This window comes from Festucalex cinctus, chromosome 3 (genome assembly GCF_051991245.1).
Source record: "Festucalex cinctus isolate MCC-2025b chromosome 3, RoL_Fcin_1.0, whole genome shotgun sequence".
In the NCBI taxonomy this organism is placed as follows: Eukaryota; Metazoa; Chordata; class Actinopteri; order Syngnathiformes; family Syngnathidae; genus Festucalex; species Festucalex cinctus.
In genome coordinates, this window is record NC_135413.1 from 23,141,339 (window position 1) to 23,157,176 (window position 15,838).

Sequence of the window (15,838 nt, forward strand, 5' to 3'; positions counted from 1 at the left end):
TAGAAATCATTGTTTTTATTCCAACAATAAAGTCTTCATGTGATTACGCTTGTTTTAAAAAGATATTGACAGTTTCGCTGTTAAATGAAAAGCATGTATCATTTAAAAAAAAAATAAGGGACAATTTTGCAAATAAATAACCTTTCTTTGATTCATGCTCTTCATTGTACAGCGATCAATATAGTAACAGAAAATCCCAAAACAAAACAAAACAAACAAACAAAAACATATAGGGGAATTAAACGCAAACATTTTCTTTGCAACAATATGCTGAATGTGCCCCCATTTGTCTAAACACAGTACACTGATTAATATTACTTTTGTGGAATAAGAATTAAGTATCCATCACAGTGGGGGCGCCATTTTGGTCATATCGCTCTCTGCTGTCAACGGAAAGTGACATCACAACTGCCTTCGGGCTCGCATTACGAACGCCACATGAGCCTGAGGGGAGTTATGATGTCAATTTTAATCGGCCTCAGAGAGGACGGCATTGGACAAAATGGCAGCTCACTGAGATAGATGACAAAAAATGAATCTGCGAAAGTCAACCTGAAACATTTCTTGACAGTAATATATGTGGCCTCACTACTCCAATGACATTCCGATTTCTATTACATTTGCGAAATATGAGTTATGAAGCAAAATCCTGAAAATCCAAAATCCAAACCATTTTGCCACTTGCTGTTGACTGAAGATGACACCAATGTAGCTCAGAGCTCAGGCAACGACCAATCACAGCTCACCTGTTTTCTGAAGCTCAGCTGTGATTGGTTGTTACCTGAGAAACTGTGATGCCATTTTCACTCGGCAGCAAATGGCAAAATGGCTGCCTTCTGATATTGATAAAAACTGCTGGCGTTTGCAAATGCAATATTAACCAGAATACCATATCTAAATTAGTGGGGCTGCATAGAACATATCTTTGTCACATTTTAGAGGGGTTGACTTCCCCTTTTAAATATAATATCAATAGTAATAGTATAGTAATATTAATCATACTGTGTTTGGACTACTAGTGGTGCATACAATCTATTTTTGCATTTAGTTTCCCTTTAAGCAACAATGTAATAAACTTGTTAGACTTGTACCAAAAATGTACTTTGCTAATAAATATAAAGAATAATTCATCATAATAACCTAGTCATCACCTAGACACAGGTATAATCCATCAAAAAATGCAGTAAACATGATAAGTGGTTAATGAAGAGGTTAGATAGACACTGTCTACTGTGTAACAAATGCTTTCTTATTGCACGTTTACAAAGGCCTCCTTGTCCGTTAGTTGTTGTCAGCAGAGGTAGGCGGTGGTGGGGAACAAAACAAGGAAATTCATCGAAGGACGCGGTGGTGCCTCCACCCTTCTGCAACACAATACACTCGCCCCATTGGCTGGGAGAGAGCCAGACCGCACTGCTCCTAAAATCACCTGCCCCAACATGTGCGAGACCGTTCACCGTTTGTGAACAAAGCACTTGCAGAGCACTGAATCACAGAGTGGATGGAGCTGAGGGCACAGAGGACACACAACGGGATTCCTTCAGTTTCACCTTCAAATATCACTTTGCAAAAATGATGTCGCTGGCATCTCTGTCACGGCGGACCACTTCTCTCGTCGTGTTAGTGTTAAGGCTGTAGTGCTTGCAGAAAATTAACCACGTGCTAAAATGATGAATAGGTAACGAGTTGTGTTAGTGTTTATCACGTATTGTACATTCATTGGTTTGGCACTTGATGCGGTTTTAGTTCGGGAGAACTCCAATTCAGGTGATCCTCCAGGATGAAATTGTTGAGCATCAGAGCCTGTCCAGTAAAGTATATTTAGAGTTTCGTTACGAACTACAGTACATGATACATGTTTAGAACTGTAACTGCTAAAAACTAAACTAGATAATACGGAATTGTGAAGATGTAACATTTAACTCATTTGCTCCCAAAAACGTATTTATTCGTTTTTATGCTAGAGCATATAGAAGGCTTTGATGCAGCCTCTGAACAGAAGAGAATGCTTGAAGCAATGGTACTTATTACAAAAACGGCCAGCAGGTGGCAGCAGCATATAAGAGATGGGCCATGTTGCAAAAAGTTCTTTTCACCACTGTTTTAAACAGATTTGTGAATAATGATGAAACTTTGCTATAGTCTAATGCTAATTGCGGCAAAATGGAACCCGATAGAAATCTACTTTTTTTCCTGACTCTAATCTTTCTTTTGGTAGGTTTCATGTTTTTATAGCAATAGAACACAATATTCTGTGGTCCTTGCAAAATCAGTCAAAATCCAGTAAAATAACCGGGAGCGAAAGGGGGTTGCTTCAGTGAAAATGGCTGGGAGTGAATGAGTTAATTGTTTTTGCCATTCCAGTTTGTCTAAAAGAATTTAGAGGCGTGGCTAAAATAGGGCCCAATGATGGCCCACTATATAAGAACTTGAGCAATGGGGTCCCGGTCCAATATTTACATTGATATCAGTCCGATACCAGCCAAAAAAATGACTAATAATCGGATATATTCTGGTCTTGCTCTTCTATCCAGCAGCATCTGGATCAAACATGAGTAAAATTCGTTTTTATTGACGTTAAGTTATTCCCCAGGATATTTTATTTTATTCAGGTGCAATGCATTCTCATGTTTGAGGTTCAATTTCCGGAACCCAAATGTTTCGCTCATAATTTCTCACACCTACTGTTGCTGACTGTTGTTCTTTGTTTGAAAGGTATCACTTGATAATGTGTCATCTCATATATCATACTAAAAAATTAAAATAAAACCATTCATGCTGATATCGGATCGATATCGTATCGGATAGTACTCTATGCTGCAATATCGGTATTGTATCAAAGTGAAATTTATATCAGGACTTTGAGCGCTTTTGTTCACATCAGCAGTTATCCGGCGCAAGTGTGACATGCTAGTTACCAACGCCCACACACTGAAAATGCATCGTTTTAGAGCGCCTCATTGTTGGCCTGAGTGCACGCAAATAAGAGAGAACAAGCGGAAAAGGGAGGGATTTTTTTTTCTTCTTCAAATTGTCCGACACAACAGCTGGCATGTAGAACTTTAGAGCGCTTCGTTGTAGTGCGTAAAAGCCCCACAATGACCTTGTGGGACACATTCCAGTAGCGAGATGACGTAGCCTCCATTTTGTGGCTCATAATTGCATTTGATTGACAGCTGACAGCTGAGTGAGGTTTGGTTTCCACAACACTTTTTCATGATTTTGAAGCCTCATTTTATACGCTTGGAATTTCTTTTTTAATAATTTGAATTTGGCTAGGTTGTTAACTGCGCTCTTTTCTTCTCATATTCCTGCCTGACTATTTTGTGTTATGGTTTTTTTTTTTTTCTTTCGGAACATTTCCTCAACTATTTGTTGAACTCCTCTGCTACATGCTTGCTTTTTTGGGGCTCGTTCTGTAATGCCCTAAGATGTCACAAAATGGCCCCAAAGCTTTCTCTAATAGGAAAGTAGTGAGTTAGTGTGAAGGAATGACATAAATTGCACATTCTTTTAGCTTCCTAGCTGGATGAATGTGGGTAGAAAATGTCAAAGTCACATTTTCAATCAGTAACTTGCATTCAGTTCGAAAACAGGCAAAGGCTAAGTCCAAATGTGATCCACAATGTTTGTGCCGCTACAGCCGATGCTTTACCTCGGTTGCCACTATGACGTTGGTCTCCTTGTTCCGTCACATGGTATCTCTTCACCACATTGACGTAGTCCCTCTCTTCCGAGACGCACTCGTATTCGCCGACGGTCTGGCGTCTCTTGTCGGGGAGGAGGAGCAGGCAGTTGGATTGCATCTGGAGGCAAGGGCTGCTCTGGTCTCCGTGTCGCCACGTGTAGACGGCGTGGTAAGAGTCAATGGGACACGACAGGTAAAAAGGGACACCCTTGGGCACGGTGAGCTGAGTCAACGAAGCCTCGTCTTCAGGTGACGCGGCGTTCCTTCGGGTCCGGTTTACTTGATTATGGTCTTAAAGAAATACGAAGGACAAGCTTAGGCATGTTTACATTTATTGCGCTTGTTTTTTAAAAGGGTCTTTTTAAATAACACAAACATATGGAAGTGTATTGCATTCACTTGGAAACAATTCAACTGTTTATCTGACCAATTTTTTAGGGAGCTTTATACCAAATAAATAAATTAAATTTATAAAAAATATACCCCCAAAAAAAATCAGAAAACCCGGAAAAAAAAACCAAACAAACATATATATTTATATATATATATATATATATATATATATATATATATATATATATATATATATATATATATATATATATATAAAATAAAAATGTAATTATGTAAAAATACTAAAAAAAAAAAAAAAATGAATGTAGTACACTGCCGTACAAACACATTCAAAAACATTTAATATATTGAGAGCAAGGAAATGGATAAGACAGACTATCAACCTTAATTTATAATCTCATAAATATATTTCAATATTCATACCCAAAGTTGTACGTTATAAAATTAGCCAAGCCATTGCTTTCTGTAGGCCTAAAATGCAGAATGATAGACGATTGAGACATTAAATAATTTATTTCTAATCTCTTTATCAAAAATTAGGCTTAGCTTTTCTTTTTTTTGTATTTGTTTTCCACACACTCACAAACAAGGTCTTCCGGGCGGGGAAGCGAACCCCCGCCACATGTACCGAAGTTAGGTGACGGTACCAAAATGAGGCTGAGCTTGAAACACTTCCTGTTTTCTCTTCAACAGTGTTAAACTCGGTCTGTGTTGCCACCTAGTGGCAAAAAGTGGAATTACATTAAAAAGAACAAAAGTGAGTTATAACAGGATAAAGAAATCCACAAAATAGTGGAACTGCGAACCTGCAATGGAGGAGGGGTTACTGTTTTTGTATTCAGCATTTGCGTACCTGATGTTAATGCAGAACACACGCTTATTTTCCCATCAATGACATTTTGAATGCCCTCGCTGTAGAATAAGCAAAAACAAGTTCAATCATCAATTTTATTTCTTTCATACAAAGCCAACAAGTAGATATTGATTCATTCTTATATGTTTTCAGACTTACGGGACAGTCGGGGCGCATCCAGATGTAGTCCAGGAACAATATGGGTCACGAGCCAAAACACAGTCGGCGCAGGATTTGTTATACTCATTACAACTCAGCAGGTCCACCACATAGATTTTCTCAGCAAAACTCAACACTAGTTTTTTCTAGGCAAAGACAAAAAAACAAATTTTAGGAACACTTGCACAATCCGTTAAGAGCTTTGCTCTGTCAGAGGTTATTGAACAATATGTTCACAGTTGTGTTTTGCATGCATTCCGGGTAAAAAAAAAAAAAAAAACAACATTGCTGAAAAGCACTCAGTAGTGGTGCTGAAACTGCACGGGAAAGTAAACATTAAGAAAACAACAACAACAACAACCAAATACATTTTGATGAGCTGTACCTTTTTGGAGTCCAGTTTCATCGACTGTATGGTGGAATTACTGGAGATTTCTGTTTGGGAGATGATGAACGGTTCGGATCCCGACTCTAGAATTTTATGGATCTTCCCAGAATCTGTAGGGTTACAGAACTATATTAACTCACTCACTCCTGGTGACAAGTATACTTGTCAATTATAATTTTTCAGAGTGGGGATTAGATGGGAAGAATCTGATTATGCTCCACTGTAAATGTCAAACTTGGAAACAACTTTACTGATGCCTAACCACCGTTAGATGACATCATTGCCCCATTTTATACGAAATAAACACAGTTTCAGAGTCCATGGGAGAAATGGCTGTATTTTGACAAACCTACATTTTTCTACTGTCAATTATAAAAGAACAGGACGGGGCAAAAAGTATTTTATTCTATTCTGTCATTTGGTAGATTCGTCTTATATATAATTATTGCATGTAATATTGCGTGGGTATTGAAAATTTTGAAATTTTCTAAAATGGTAGTCAAATAATGTGAAAAATGTAATGTGATTTCCCTTTAACTGTCCAAATGACCTCAGAGCAACGGTCATTGAAACCCAAAGCACAATGCACAGTAGTATATATTTGGACTCAGACACAGGATGTGTTTTGTCTTTGTTGTATGTAGATATAATTAGGCCAAGAAAGCAATAAAAATAGCAAGCAAGTGTATTGTTATGCAGCAAACAGGACATACCAGTGGCCAGCAGCAGAACGTTGTACATGTTCTGGTCCGCCGCCTGGACACGGTCCACGATGATTTTGGTGTAGTTGTTGTTGCTGACGTAGAATGGACTCGTGGAGTGCACTGAGTGGACCCAGTCGCTCATTTCGGGGTGATCCCTCACCACGCTGACGGTGGCCAGCGGCAGCATGCGGCTGTTGCGTACACACTGAAACACAAGACACGCTTGCTTGCTGTTTTGTTCGTCATCGTCGTCGTCGTCGTCACACTCTGGGTCCAAAGTAACCCAAATAGCTAACCCACTGCTGGTTCCAAGAACAACCAAGACAATGCTAGGTTGAGGAGAAGCAAGGCACTCAGGCGATATCTTTGATACCATGTCACAATGCCCACCCATTTTCTGCAGGTGGGCTACCCAGACAGACTTGAACCCTGGTCCCAAAGTCACTAGTGTTACTTGGTGAGCCATGCAGCCAGCACCAATTCTTTTTGAGAATGTGCTATTAAAATTTACTTCAACTTCAGTACACAATTACAAAATGGCGACTAGCTTCAGCCTGTCCAAAATCCAATCTTCAATCCAATCTGGTGGGGTAAAAAAATTAGGGGTGCACCGATCGATCGGCCGGCCGATTTATCGGCCCCGATTTCCTTAATTTTGGAAGATCGGTGATCGGCCGATCCCTTAAGAATAAACCGATCTTTTCCACCTACCTCGTCTCCCTCCTCAGAGGTCTGAAAAAGTCATTTTTATTTTAAAGAACAACTTCATGTGCAGTTAAAACAACCAATTTGTATTATTTCGCTGATATTGTTCAATGTTTTCCAACAAAACAAGATTCGAACACTGAAGGTATATGCTGCTTGTAATGGGGGGGAAAAAAAAAAAAAATCGGCATCGGCAAAAATCGGGATCGGCAGATCAGACTTGTTAAAAGATCGGGGATCGGCGATCGGCCGGAAAATTGTGATCGGTGCACCCCTAAAAAAAATCAAATCTACCCAACAAAATGTAATATTTAACCCAATCTGCTGGGTCAATTAACACAACAAATCCAATCTTCAACCCATTCTGCTAGTGGTAAAAAAAATAAAATAAAAATAACCCAAAACATCTAATCCGCTGGGTCAAAAATAATTAACCCAACAAAATGCTGTCAAAAAAAATAATTAGCCCAACATATCCAACCTTCAACCTAATCAAATTAATCTCAATTAATCTTAGCTGTCACTCACACGTAATGAACAGCTAATTTTAGGCCTTACAGTGAAGCTCGAAACCGCCCTTTCGTGGGAAGTGGTGATGCACACAAACATTTTCCTCGTAGTCACCCACTTACAATACTTCCATCTTTTGTCAAACCCACACTTGTGACACATGACAATACATTTGAGCCAGAAAAACAACACCAAAATAACACTTACAGTTCCTGGCCTTGGTTCCGGAACAGCCTTGTCATAGCCCTTGAAGGTGGAGTTGTTAAAAATGCCTTCAATAGTTTCCATGGAATAAACACAGACTGCAGTGGCGTTCCTGTAAGAAGGACGGAATTACTCAAATGTGAAGGGATTCAAAGGAATCAATTAAGGTTCAGTCATTCTGGTAAGATGTAGCAAAGAACTGAATGGGCAAGCTAAATCGTAACAGTACTTGTCTTTGTTTTATAGTAGGGGTGTTAAAAAAAAATCGATTCGGCGATATATCGCGATACTACATCGCGCGATTCTCGAATCGATTCAATAATCGGCAGAATCGATTTTTTTTTTTTTTTTTTTAGGATTCACACCTTGAGCATGGAAGAATGTTATATGAACGGCACATTAAGCCTTAATATTTTTATTTTAATGCTGTTCAAACATGAAACAGATTACAACCTCTATAAGACTGAAATTTCAGATAAATAAATAATACATTTTCATATAAATCTTACACTCTACAAGCTTACTGATTAGTATTTTCTAAATATGAATGAAAAAAAATCGCAACAATCGACTTATAAATTCGTATCGGGATTAATCGGTATCGAATCGTGACCATTCGTATCGGGATTAATCGGTATCGAATCGAATCGTGACCTGTGAATCGTGATACGAATCGAATCGTCAGGTACTAGGCAATTCACACCCCTATTTTATAGTAACAAAAATATCTCACTACAAAAGCTATTAGTGAGCATAAAAGTTGGAACAGTGTAGGAACATAGTTTAAATGTTCTATTTGTTATTGTTGCTTGTTAAAACTACGGGAGATAAATTCATTGTATGCTTTCACATTCATTCATTCTGATGTAGCATGACAAAACGGACAGCAAGATGCTGAGTAAATACGTTTCCCGACTACCTCCTAGTTTTGTTACTCCCTAATATTACACACTGCTACGTATTGTTGGATGCACCCTGCAGGTACATTTTTCAGGCATCCATAGCAATCACTGCTGGTGCCGTTTTCCCATCAAGTCGCTGGCCTGAAGCGTAATTTCCATGGCCGCCACGAAAATAGTATAAATGTAGCATTAACGTCAGAAACCACAACCTTTGCTCCATGTTGTGTCATAAGTCATCCAAATCCAAAATTCAAACACAACCTCTGATACTCAATGTGCTTGAGTCATACACTCATGGGAGGGAGGAACAGACTACACCACCCTAACTATTTATGACATTACATAATTAGACTTCTCCATTTTTCCGAGTGTTATTAGAAGAGGGTTGCAATGGATTTCCTTAGAAACAAAACATGGCATTTCAAATGCTGTTTTGTGTATGTGAAGGAAAACATGGTCTGAGCAGGTTCGTTTTTCTAAAGGAAGTTTTTCCTCATTAAATAAAGAATGCATCGGTCACATTAGGCACACAAACATATTTGCGTTATATAATATTTGTAAAACGTTATTGTAAATATTAGTTTTGATATTACGCTCATAATAATAATAATAATAATAATCTGATGACAACATATAATTCTGCAATGAGCCATTCTGCAGAATCAGCAGTGAGTCAAAAACTCTGTACAAATCCTACTTATTTTAGTCACCATTTCGAAATGCTAAGCTTGCATTTTTGTGTCACTGCTGTCCAAACAGTCGTCCACTTTCGGTCGCTACGCGATAGAAGGAAGGCAAAGTGTCAAACCAGCTGCTGGTGAAGAGGGCATAGACCCTTGTGTCCCGCCAGTTTTCGGCGTGCTGCACGTAGACGTCCTGCAGGCGGTTGAAGTACAAGGACTCGTCTGGGAATCCGCACACCAGTCGGGCCTTGAGAAAAGACGTCCACGTGTTCTGGAAAAATCGCTTTGATCCGCCTTCATCAGTCTGGGAAATGGCAAACAAAGAAGTGTCATGTTTTCATTCTTAACTACGCTTCATAATGTTACTCGTCGATTGGTGAGAGAGAAGAAAGTACAGTAAAAATTGGAGATGAGCAGCATCCCAATAGTTTCTGTAAACATTCTCAGCGCCAGCTCATGTTACCAGACAAAGAGAGCTTTCTAGGGACGCATCCGTCTATAGAATTCCGATGTCATCTGAGTCGGTGTCTATTGTCCAACGTACCTTACAAACTCTGGCCACTCTGGAAATCCACGGATCGGCTTCCGGGTTGTGGTCGGAGTTCTTTTCGCGGAAAAAGATGTAGATCTTTTCTTTGGCGGGGTCGTCTTTCCGCTTCACCCAGGAGGCGGAGACAAACGTGGGCTCTGTCGGAGGACAACATCGATGACTGATTAGTCAAAGTACAGGACATCATTTCTATGATGTGTTCAATACAATAACATACAGAGGGTATAATTTTCACTGTTTTCACTTTTCAAATAGTCGTCGGTTAAAAACGTGACTATCGATGCTATTTATTAGCCTTTCAATGGTAATTCACAGTATTTGTTAGCATTAAGCTAGTGGAAAACATACAGCAGTTGTGTGGTTGTTTTAAAGGGGAATTAAACCACAAAAACATTTCTTGACAATAATGTTTTTTATGCAGCCCCACTAGTCTAAATGCGGTATTTTGGTTAATATTGCGTTAGTGGAAGTTAGCAGTTTTTAATCAATATCAGAAGGCAGCCTTTTAGCCACTTGCTGTCGAGGGAAAATGACTTCACAGTTGTTCAGGGCTTAGGTAACAAACCAATCACAGTTCAGCTTCACAAAACAGGTGCACTGTGATTGGTCGTCGCCTGAGCACTGAGCAACTGTGATGTCATCTTCAGTCGACAGCAAGTTGCAAAATGGACGCTCCCTGAGATAGATAAAAACGGCTGGATTTTGCTTCATAACTCATATTCCACAAATGTAATTATTATTCAGACTGTCATGTTTAGACTGGTGAGGTCACATATAACATATTATTGTAATACGCAGTCTTTATTTAATGTTTCTCAAAAAAATGGCACCATATTGTTTATGTTTTCACTGTCATAATTGATTTGATTTAAACCCTCGTGATGCAACTTTTTACCTGACACCCAACTGTCGTACATCCACATGTTAGCTCTCCTGCCCGATTTCCTTCTGAACTGCAAAGAGCTTCCGTCGGTATCCAGCGACGCTGCAGCATACAGATCCCCCTCTAAAAAAATAGCAGACACAAAAACAGACACCGATGTTCTATTATTAGCCACCTTTTATCTCTACAGCGCTCACAGTGATTACACAACACATTGTCACGACTTGAAGAAGCCCGCAAGAGGTGCCGTTTCACATACCAACTGTGAGCGACAGCGAGTTCTGCGTGTATGTAAACGGAGAGATGCCCGTCCCGTCTTGATGCCCCGTCACGTTAGCGGACTGAAAGTAGAACGGCGCCAAGTCAACGGGATGTTTGACAGTCAACACAAATCTGCCACAAAGTATCTTGTTAACTTCATGAACGCTTTCATCAGCTCCTGAAACGAGCCCGAAAAGACTTACAGAACTCGCAACCGTCCAGCAGTGAGGCCTGTGTCCGTTGGTCCCGCAGACAAACAGAATGTCACCAAACTTCTGGATGACAGTGATGACATTTTCACAAGGATCCTGCGCAGCAGGCAGAGTGTTATTAACGAACGCATGCGCCACCACATAATTAAAGTCGTCGTCATGGTGACCAACCCGCTGACACGGCTCTTCCCGCGTGGCCTCCAGAGAGATATTCTGCAGGGAATATAACTGCATGTTGGTGACATAAAACAAATGAAAGAATCTGCAGCATGTGCAAATGGATGCTTGTTTTGCTGTTAAATGCTAAACGTTTGCCTCAAACGGCACTTAAGGTAATGTCTATTGGAATAATAGCGTTTCCTTGATGAATTTGAGCCCAGAATTGCAACGGTGGTCAGGTTTTATGGCACCTCTGCCATTAAGTGAAGTATAAATCTACAGGGTGGTGTCATGTCAACAGTCGGCTTTGTGCCTGTTTTTTTTTTCCAGATGGAAACGTGGCTTTAGTCAAGGTGGAGGGATTATAAACACTTTCAGAGAGCAGTCAACTTTGACCCAAAACTTTCATGTGACTACAAGAACGCTGAAGCTGAAGAGGAAATGCACCACCTCAACACCACCAACAATAACAAAAAAACATGCTTGAGAATCTGCAAGATGATTTGAAGGTGGCTGGGCACAACAGATGTCTTCGTAATTTAATATATTAAAACACTTCCGCATGGTCTAAATGTTGACAATTGTTAAGTCTAAATTTGTTGTATACAAACGTCAGCGTCAGGTGGAAGATAAATCTGGACAATTTTCTTTTCCCCCCTCCACAAATCTCTACTATTGGTCACTCGTCCATTTATGTTGACAAATTATTGACCAGTCTGATGTGTTGAAAATGTTTCTCTTGCTTTGATGATGCAACATTTATGGCGCAACGAAAAAATTCCACCCAATGCCAATGATGTTATCTTTAAAATATGTAACATATTGAGAGAGAAAGAGCAAAAATATTCCACACAGTGTGCTGATTTCTCCGTTTACAGTAAACAAATCCCACTTCTTTCAGATAAAACATATCTCACAATAAACATTAATAATTATGACCAAAGATGTACATTATAAAATGAACCTGCAGCTGTCGCTTTTTGTCGGTGTAAAAAGCAGGATTAGAGAGGATTTAACATTGAATTTATCTTGAGCAAAAATTACACTGAGCTTGAAAACTTCCTGTTTTTACTCTTCTTCTTTCAGACTTGCAAATGACAAACAGTATTGTGTCAACAGTGAAATCACACCCAAAACAAATTGAAAGCAGAACAAAATTTAGTCATAAAACTGTACCGAAAATTTTTTCCATGAAATAGTGGTGCCTATCTGCTGCCTCCTCCACGTTGAAGCTTGCGGCTGATGCGCATGGAAAAGTGAGCGGAAAATAAAAGCGGCACCCACCTGAGTGATTTGATAGCGATCCAAGTCAAGCTTGAACACAAAGTCGGTCCCTCCTACGTAAATCTCCCCAGAGTCTTCATGATGAAATAAAACGGTGTGCTTTTGATAGATTTGGTAGACAAATGTTCCTCTGATGACATCTGGAAGATAAGGCAGCAACAGACTATCAGTTATTTCCTTCAAGGGAGTTAGTGAAGGTCAAACTGGACTATACAGATGCTGACCACAACATTAGGCACACCTGCACAATCAAACCAATGCAGCTGTGTCAACATTCCTGCCTCTCAGCAGAATGTGAACCTTCGCCAAGGTCAAACAGTCCAATTGGATGAGATTCAAAATGTTCACCTTCACATGTATGTGTGAATTATGTGCACATTCTTAGGATTCCTGGAGAAAAATGTCAGATGTTTGATTAGCCTGCAATGAAAACGAGTGTTATTAATTCTAATAAATGTTAGTATAGACCACCAATAAACATCTAAAACCTGCAGGACTCCGGACCTCGAGGACCAGAATTGAACCCTGGTATAGACTAATACTTTGGGAACACTTTCATTAAAAAGGGTCAAAATAATAACTTTTCTCAGCTCTACATCACTGAACTATAACCACAATGAACTCTATACTCTTTACTGTGTACGGTATTTTTCTATCTTTTACGTTTGGATCTCATAATGTCATATTGTGGTCATTGATAGCTGCCAATCTTTTTAATTTTAAAAATTTTTATGACTACATTTAACACATTTCTCGCTCGTTTCTTTGATCATTCTCTCATAAAATGTATTGTATTGGTTTACCTTTGCTCAGTACTAGTCTGGGAATATTCCTAGATCCAACGGTCGGCGTGTCCTCTGAGCTGACGTGAAAATGTGTCAGAAAAAACAGCGAAAGACTTTGAATCAGCTTCATCTTGTGCATGCTTTCATGTGTGGTCATCTCCAAGCGTCTAGTCCACATGCACGCAGGTTCTCACTTCTATACTCTGTAGTTCTGCACTCACTCATATTGCTCATCCACGCCCCCTGTTGTCAATCCAGGAAAACAGGATGCCTTTTCCAAGTAAACTACTTACGAGCCAACATAAACAGAGTGGAGTAGATAGCTGATTTATTGGAAAAAAAAAAAAAGTATCTACGTCTCAGAGAGGTTTTCACGTCATTGTAATGTGTTTGTGTGTAGCCATTACCATTTTGAAAAAAGCAATGAATCATGTCATGACTGAGTCATTCCAAGCGCGGTTAAGAAATACATTAAGCTCAAAAGTTGGAACTATAAGACAGGCCAACTTCGACAGCAGATGAGATGGGAACATTTAAAATTAATTGTAAATTTAATTCAATATTGGACAATTGGAAAAAAAACCGTTTTGTATTGATTAAATATCTATTTGAATTCAAATTGTATTTCAAAGCCCTCATTTTGTCAAGACAAACACTATTTTTCTATAGGCTATTATATTTTGCATGAAACAGGGCAATAAATAATAAAGAAATATACAAACTTGATATAAATTATAAATGGAAATTTTCAAGATAATTATCTAAGCACATACGATGAACGGATAATTTAATTTCACTTGAAATATTGGATTTATTTAATTGGCTTCATAGCTATTTCATTGAAGGTGCTTCCAATTATTTTCAAAGACTGATCACAAAATGATACATTTTTGTTTTTACAATAATTGGTTTATCAGTATTTCTTATTCTTCGTATGCAATTTTCATGTGGCTGGGTTGTTGTTGTTCCGCAGCCGTTTTAACATTCCACATTGGATTAATATGCGGCTATGTAATTAACTTAAGTACGTTAGTTTCTACAATTAGGGATATGTTTGGTGTTGGCGTGACAAAGCTGTCTGGTTCAGATACTCATTAGGGTGTGTCGTAACTGCAAAGGAAAACTTCTGCTTATGTAACAGGAGTCTGATGGTTTAAAGTCATGGTTGTTATCTACTCGTTCACCATTAAGTGCTACTGTGTATATTTACCCGAAACAAAATGACTGGATTATGCCCTAAATTTAAGAAGAAGAAAAAATCCCGACTGGTATAAACAAAAAAATTGATCTTTCATGCTGAAATACACTGTCGTACAGATCGAGGTTCCTCAAATGGATACGAAAGTGGTGTTTGTCATCGAAATATGTTGTTTTTATGACTTTACTACTGTGTAACTTAACGTAGCAAGGTTTGCGATAGACCACGATCAAATTCACCGACGTGGGAACACCGGAACCCCGTCTTAAAGAGGAACCCTGCTTCGTACCAGAGTGTGGAACGAACGCCCCGCCTACTTTTGATAGTCCAATCAGATGCCAAGTATGACAGCTACTTCCTTTTCACTTCCGCGTGTTGTCTACGGTTAACCAGCCATGGTAAACACATCTCTTAATATTTTTGTATTTTGCAAGTAATGCAACGGAATGTATAAAGAAAAACTTATATGAATATGCGAAGCTGCATTTGATCGATAGTTTTGTCCTGATTAATCGTCTCGTTGCTGTCGCTCATATGATGGTTTCCTCTCATAGCGATTCCGATTCTGTGGAGATTTGGACTGCCCCGATTGGGTGCTTGCCGAAATCAGCACGCTGGCGAAAATTGTAAGTAGTTTGGCTTTACAGAAATTAATGACAAATTGTCGTTTAAGTGATGCCATGTTCTTATATCGTCTTCTTTGATATGCCAGTCTAGTGTCAAAATGAAACTCCTTTGTGCTCAAGTACTGAAAGGTCTGCTAGGGGAGGGTATTGATGTAAGTTTTTTTTTTTTTTTCTTAGCGTATGCATAACACGTAACCAACAATAACATGTGCTCTCTATCTTTACTTTAGTATGAAAAAGTCACAAAGCTTACAGCTGATGCAAAGTTTGGTAAGTTCCCTCCCTTATGAAAATGCATTTGCTTATGATGCTGTTTGTTAATATTGTTGTCTGTGACTGCAACGCCATGAATAATGCGATTTTGTGCCAATCCATCTTCCAGACAGTGGAGACATTAAAGCCAGTGTGGCCGTCCTCAGCTTCATTTTATCAAGTGCGGCAAAACATGACGTCGACAGTGAATCTTTGTCCAGTGAACTGCAGCAGCTCGGCCTACCGAAAGGTTGGTTTCTAAACTCGACGCAAGCGCAGGGATGATGTACAAACTCCAAACAGAAAGGCGGCTTTAGTTGTTTTTGCAGCTCTTTTGCATTAACTGTACAAAAAAAAAAAAAAGCAAAAATAGTGTGACAGTGAACCTGGAACCCATAAATCGGTTATCTTCATTTTGTAATTTAACTACTATTATATATATATATATATATATATATATATATATATATATATATAT

The 15,838-nt window shown here is 39.0% G+C and overlaps 2 protein-coding genes across 5 annotated transcripts in view; one reads left to right on the forward strand and one right to left on the reverse strand.

The window, feature by feature from the left end:
* Nucleotides 1-15,838, reverse strand: part of sema7a (semaphorin 7A (JohnMiltonHagen blood group)) — an 18,306-nt gene continuing 2,468 nt past the window's right edge. Inside the window, exons 1-15 of one of the 4 annotated variants that reach the window (XM_077516811.1) lie at nucleotides 13,303-15,762; nucleotides 12,500-12,639; nucleotides 11,228-11,269; nucleotides 11,048-11,152; nucleotides 10,843-10,924; nucleotides 10,596-10,706; nucleotides 9,695-9,837; nucleotides 9,276-9,454; nucleotides 7,569-7,677; nucleotides 6,156-6,351; nucleotides 5,440-5,552; nucleotides 5,055-5,200; nucleotides 4,896-4,954; nucleotides 3,656-3,979; nucleotides 1-1,507 (exon numbers count right to left, since the gene is read on the reverse strand). In XM_077516811.1, coding sequence (XP_077372937.1) covers nucleotides 1,491-1,507; nucleotides 3,656-3,979; nucleotides 4,896-4,954; nucleotides 5,055-5,200; nucleotides 5,440-5,552; nucleotides 6,156-6,351; nucleotides 7,569-7,677; nucleotides 9,276-9,454; nucleotides 9,695-9,837; nucleotides 10,596-10,706; nucleotides 10,843-10,924; nucleotides 11,048-11,152; nucleotides 11,228-11,269; nucleotides 12,500-12,639; nucleotides 13,303-13,462 — 1,926 coding nt within the window. In that variant the 5' untranslated portion in view covers nucleotides 13,463-15,762 and the 3' untranslated portion in view covers nucleotides 1-1,490. Of the gene's footprint in view, nucleotides 3,980-4,895; nucleotides 4,955-5,054; nucleotides 5,201-5,439; nucleotides 5,553-6,155; nucleotides 6,352-7,568; nucleotides 7,678-9,275; nucleotides 9,455-9,694; nucleotides 9,838-10,595; nucleotides 10,707-10,842; nucleotides 10,925-11,047; nucleotides 11,153-11,227; nucleotides 11,270-12,499; nucleotides 12,640-12,740; nucleotides 12,890-13,302; nucleotides 15,777-15,838 lie in introns of those variants that run through there. The other 3 variants (XM_077516812.1, XM_077516813.1, XM_077516810.1) reach the window with 3 other exon arrangements.
* The window catches only part of commd4 (COMM domain containing 4), a 1,709-nt gene continuing 588 nt past the window's right edge, over nucleotides 14,718-15,838 (forward strand). The window contains exons 1-5 of the mRNA XM_077516830.1: nucleotides 14,718-14,880; nucleotides 15,037-15,108; nucleotides 15,195-15,260; nucleotides 15,339-15,378; nucleotides 15,491-15,610. Coding sequence (XP_077372956.1) covers nucleotides 14,878-14,880; nucleotides 15,037-15,108; nucleotides 15,195-15,260; nucleotides 15,339-15,378; nucleotides 15,491-15,610 — 301 coding nt within the window. The 5' untranslated portion in view covers nucleotides 14,718-14,877. The remainder of the gene's footprint in view (nucleotides 14,881-15,036; nucleotides 15,109-15,194; nucleotides 15,261-15,338; nucleotides 15,379-15,490; nucleotides 15,611-15,838) is intronic.